Consider the following 4,756-nt stretch of genomic DNA (forward strand, 5'->3'; position numbering starts at 1 on the left):
GCTGAAATTCTGTACAATCAACAACAATATCCGTCCGACTATCGCTGGTCTCCATACAAAGGCGTGTCTCCTTATCCCCAGCTTCATCTGGGCATTCTATGATCCTTCTTATATCCTTCGTGGATATGAAGACTTTTCATTTGGTGAATTAGTTATTCCACAACGTCTGCTTGTGGTCACAATTTCATCTTCGTGACCTCCGTTTACCATGCATAACTTTGCATGACTCTCAATGTAAAATTTCTCCCACAAACATTTGAAATTCTTTCAATAGACACTGCAACCTTTCCTTACCAACAATTAACACTGCATCTTGAGATTTGTCAGCCACTCTAAGCTCTGTTGACGATTCCTTTCCTTATTTCACAAGCTTTCACCTAAATCGCATTACCTTTCTTTGGCTAATTTAATCAGTCCATATGCAAATTAATTAACGCCTCTGAGATATCATATCTTTTTCTGAGTCCCACTTTCATATCAAAATAGCCACTAAATAAACTCGTAACCCGGTGCTTCTAAATGGTATCAAAGTGATTTTTGTATTGGCATCACCGAGTTTACCTAATAATTTCATAAAAATTGTTATATATTGCTGAAGTTAACTATTTATAATCAATAACACAATATGAAATACATTTGGGAACTCTCTCTCTCTCTCTCTCTCTCTCTCTCTCTCTCTCTCTCTCTCTCTCTCTCTCTCTCTCTTCTCTTTCAGTCAGTCAATTTTTTTAAACGTCTAGGAAGATTAGATAACCTAGGAACGGATTACTACGGTCAGTGTAAAGAAGCAATTGGGTGATGTCTGATGTCACGACAGCCAAGTTAGCTTTGAGAAGGCAGCAACGTTTCCAGCGAGCTTTATGTTTGTTTCGATAGTTTGATTTCGGAAGCCAGACCTTGGTTATCAGAGAATCTGTTCTGAATTTCAGACAATTTTGTTAGGGAAATTTAGAAAAAAGCAAATTGATTTAATGAAATCTTCAGCAGTGCTGCAAAGAAAAGGTTGCACCGGCGGTTTCACTGTTGACAGTAGAACATAAGACACTTCGGATATATTATGAATGTTTATCAGCAATGGTCCTTGCTAAATATCTCTTGTACATTCTACTTAGTTTGGCTCAATAAAATGTTAATTTCTTTTTCAGTTGTTTACGTATTGTTGTCTTAGGTTAAGCCAGTAACATGCCAGCACGGGCTCTTGCTTCTAGAGCAGCTCGCAAAAGGGTGTTTACGTGATTGTGTCTATGTTCGTATGTCTGGTTTGCCATGGACCTCTGGATCGCCGTTGATAGGTGGTTCTACCTCGGGCCACCGAAATTATTCTGGGTGGCCTTATTTCTTCATTTCCTGCACCCCAAGGGCGTAGGTGCTTGTGTTTGGCTACGTCTGACCTATAAGCGTTCGTCAAAACTTCATTTTATTGATATTTGGGAGGAAAAATCATATTCGGAGGGAGAATAAAAATCACGAAAAATCATTTGTTACCTGGGAAGAGGAAAATGCCGAAACGTATGACTTATCTGTAGAAATCGAAAGAAGACTCGGATGCTTTGGATAATTATTAATATATTTCCATTATTTTCATTACTTGCTCATAGGTACAATGCCGAGAACAATAATGTGTAAAAGCATAATGTCATTCTCTTTGAAACATTTTATAAAAGCGTTCGTAGTTTCGTAGATCAAATTTATTTACGTTACCGTTGTACTAAATGAACTAAAATTATAGACTATACCTTGTAATCAAGTCCTTTTTTAGATTTCAGAATCATTATAAACACTCTCTCTAGTTTTTGTCAATAAATAAGAATACTTTCTTCTTTTATAATACCTCTTGATATTACCTTAAGCGTTTAAGGTTTGAAAGTTGTATCATTTCTTTATAAATAACGACTTTGCCAACAACACGTGATTATCATTACTAAAGTATTTTGAAATCTCTCTCTCTCTCTCTCTCTCTCTCTCTCTCTCTCTCTCTCTCAGCTCTTCCAAGAGGAAATGAGGAAATGGGAGAAAAATTGTCCCAGGCCAAAGCAAAACTCAATTTTGCCTCGAGAATGATATTTAAAGATATTTCTGCTGAAGAGAACCTCCTCTCCTCTTTCATCTCAGTCCTTCCAATCTTCTTCTTCCTCCTCCTCCTCCTCCTCCTCCTCCTCCTCCTCCTCCTCCTCCTCCTCCTTCTCCTCCTCCTCCTTACTCTTCTCATCTCCTCTCTCCTCTTCTCTCGCATTATCCCTCTCCTCCTCTTTTCCTCTCCCTAACTCCGTCCCAAGCCTCAATCTCTTCCACTGGTCAAGACAGCTGCCCCTTCTGGAATCAAGTCCTCGAGGATTCTCCTCTCGTTTGCTAGCTGAACTGAATGTCGGGACGAAGCTGCCAGAAGAATTGAGGAAGCTGCTTTCGAACGCAGCTTTGAGGCGGGTTCCTTGTTTTGTCGTCTGCCGTCCAATTTTCCTCTCGGTCCGTCACATAAACGATTAAGAGATATAGGAGGGAATTTTCCTGTTGGCGGTGGGTGGTGCGTTTCGGGTTATTTTCATTTTCGTTCGTGGACCAAATAATGACTTCATATTTAAAGTGATTGGAGGTCCTATTCATATTAATTTTGTTCTGATGATCAACTGTCTGATTCCTTTTGGCGAATGAGTGTTTATTTTCGTTCTCTTTTCATTTCTTATGCTAAGTCTTAACTGCAGATTAAAAGTCACTGGAGTTCGGACTGATATTAACTTTGCTCTTCCGATGATCAACTTCCTGATTCTTTTGGCCGAAAAGATAACAAACTTTTAAATGGAAATAGAACAAGTTACAAAACCTGGCAAGAAAAGGCTCCGCGATATATAATAATTTCGTTGTTGTAATGACTATCTTTTTTTCTTATTCTTTTTGGCAAAATGATAAAATCCTTTTAAATGCAAATAAAACGTTTTACAGAACCTGGCAAGGGAAAGCTCTGTGAAGCATATTATTTACGTTGTTGTAAAGAACAAGTCCCTGATTCTTTTTGGTGAAAAGATAAAAACCCATTTGGCGCAATCGAGTTTTCTGTACAGCCGCTACAGCGTATAATCAAGGCCACCGAAAATAGATCTATCTTTCGGTGGTCTCGGTATAATGCTGTATGAGCTTCTGCCCATGAAACTTTGACCACGGCCCGGTGGTGGCATATCCTATATCGTTGCCAGATGCACGCACATGGCTTACTTTAACCTTAAATAAAATAAAAGTACTGAGGCTAGAAGGCTGCAATTTGGGATGTTTGATGACTGGAGGGTGGATGATCAACATACCATTTTGCAGCCCTCTAGCCTCAGTAGTTTTTAAGATCTGAGGGTGGACAGAAAAGTGAGGACAGGAAAAAGGGCGGACGGACAGACAAAGCCGGCACAATATCCTTTTACAGAAAACTAATAATACCGATTACAAAACCTAACGTAGTTTCGTTGCTGCGATGACCAAGCTTTTTTTTATTATTCTTTTTATTCTTTTCTCTAAAAAGAGATAACGACCTTTTAAATGAAACCAGAACAGATTACAAAACGCGCCGAGAGAAAAGAAAAAAAAAAAAAACAACTCTGAGATTGTTTCAACATTTCGTTCATTTTCTTGACAAGAGTTTTCCACGAGTAGCGTGACTCATGATTGATGATAATGCAAGTTACATTAAGGCCAGAGTGTGTTATTTCTGAGGGATAGAACTTTGTTTTTATAAGTTATTTATTCTGATTTTGTTGCGCTCCTACTTAAAGAGCCATGTCAGTCGTAAGAATTTCATATTTGCTCTTACAATGATCTCACAATAATGTGGAAATTAACCACCTTGTTGACTAGTTAGTTTTCTGTAAAAGAAAACTGTTGTGCCGACTTTGTCCATCCGCACTCTTTCTGTCCGCCCTCAGGTCTTAAAAAGCTACAGAGGCTAGAGGGCTGCAAATTGGTATGTTGATCATCCACCCTCCAATCATCAAACATACCAAATTGCAGCCCTCTTGCTTCAGTAGTTTTTATTTTATTGAAGGTTAAAGTTAGCCACAATCGTGCCTCTGGCAACGGTATAGGATAGGCCACCACCTGGCCGTGGTTAAAGTTTCGTGGGCCGCAGCTCATACAGCAATATACCGAGACCGCCGAAAGACAGCTCTATTTTCGGTGGCCTTGATTATACCCTGCAGCGGCTGTACAGAAAACTCGATTGCGCCGAAGAATCTTCGGCGCATTTTCTTACTTGTCTTATATAAGTGATGACTTTAATAGGCAATGAAATGTTCACATTATTTATTATAAATAACTCATCAAATGAAAGACAGGTTTCTTATTCGGTATCTTCTTCATTTAAAAAGGGTGGGCTGATCCATGACCGATTACAGTCATTCAAAATCAGCAATTGGTGAAATGTTATAGTACTAACATAAAAAAAAAAGAATGAAAACAGTAAGGTAGAACTCGAGATTATATTGATAAAACAACGAAAAAATGGGCCGGCAGAAATGCATGTATGCTACAGTCAAGTCCACACCACAGTATGAATTATCTTGAACACATTCCAGCCACTTATCGAGGTGCATATCACATACAGGTTGTGAACGAGTCAAACGACCTTACGGTGGAGAACCAACCTTTGGCAAATGCTAGATAATCATAAGAAGCATTGGTTCGAAACACCAACAAGTTGTTGACATGTATTCAACCTGTTCGTGATGTATTTGTTACACACACCCTTAGGGATTACTTAAAGGCAAAAACTGTTACTGAC

General features: G+C 38.9%; 1 protein-coding gene across 1 annotated transcript in view; it reads right to left on the reverse strand.

Moving 5' to 3' along the window:
- Positions 1-2,108: 2,108 nt before the first annotated feature.
- LOC136829058 (cilia- and flagella-associated protein 251-like) overlaps positions 2,109-4,756 on the reverse strand; it is a 13,970-nt gene continuing 11,322 nt past the window's right edge. The window contains exon 2 of the mRNA XM_067087442.1: positions 2,109-2,459. Coding sequence (XP_066943543.1) covers positions 2,109-2,459 — 351 coding nt within the window. The remainder of the gene's footprint in view (positions 2,460-4,756) is intronic.

The sequence above is a fragment of the Macrobrachium rosenbergii genome, chromosome 43, assembly GCF_040412425.1.
Source record: "Macrobrachium rosenbergii isolate ZJJX-2024 chromosome 43, ASM4041242v1, whole genome shotgun sequence".
NCBI lineage: Eukaryota > Metazoa > Arthropoda > Malacostraca > Decapoda > Palaemonidae > Macrobrachium > Macrobrachium rosenbergii.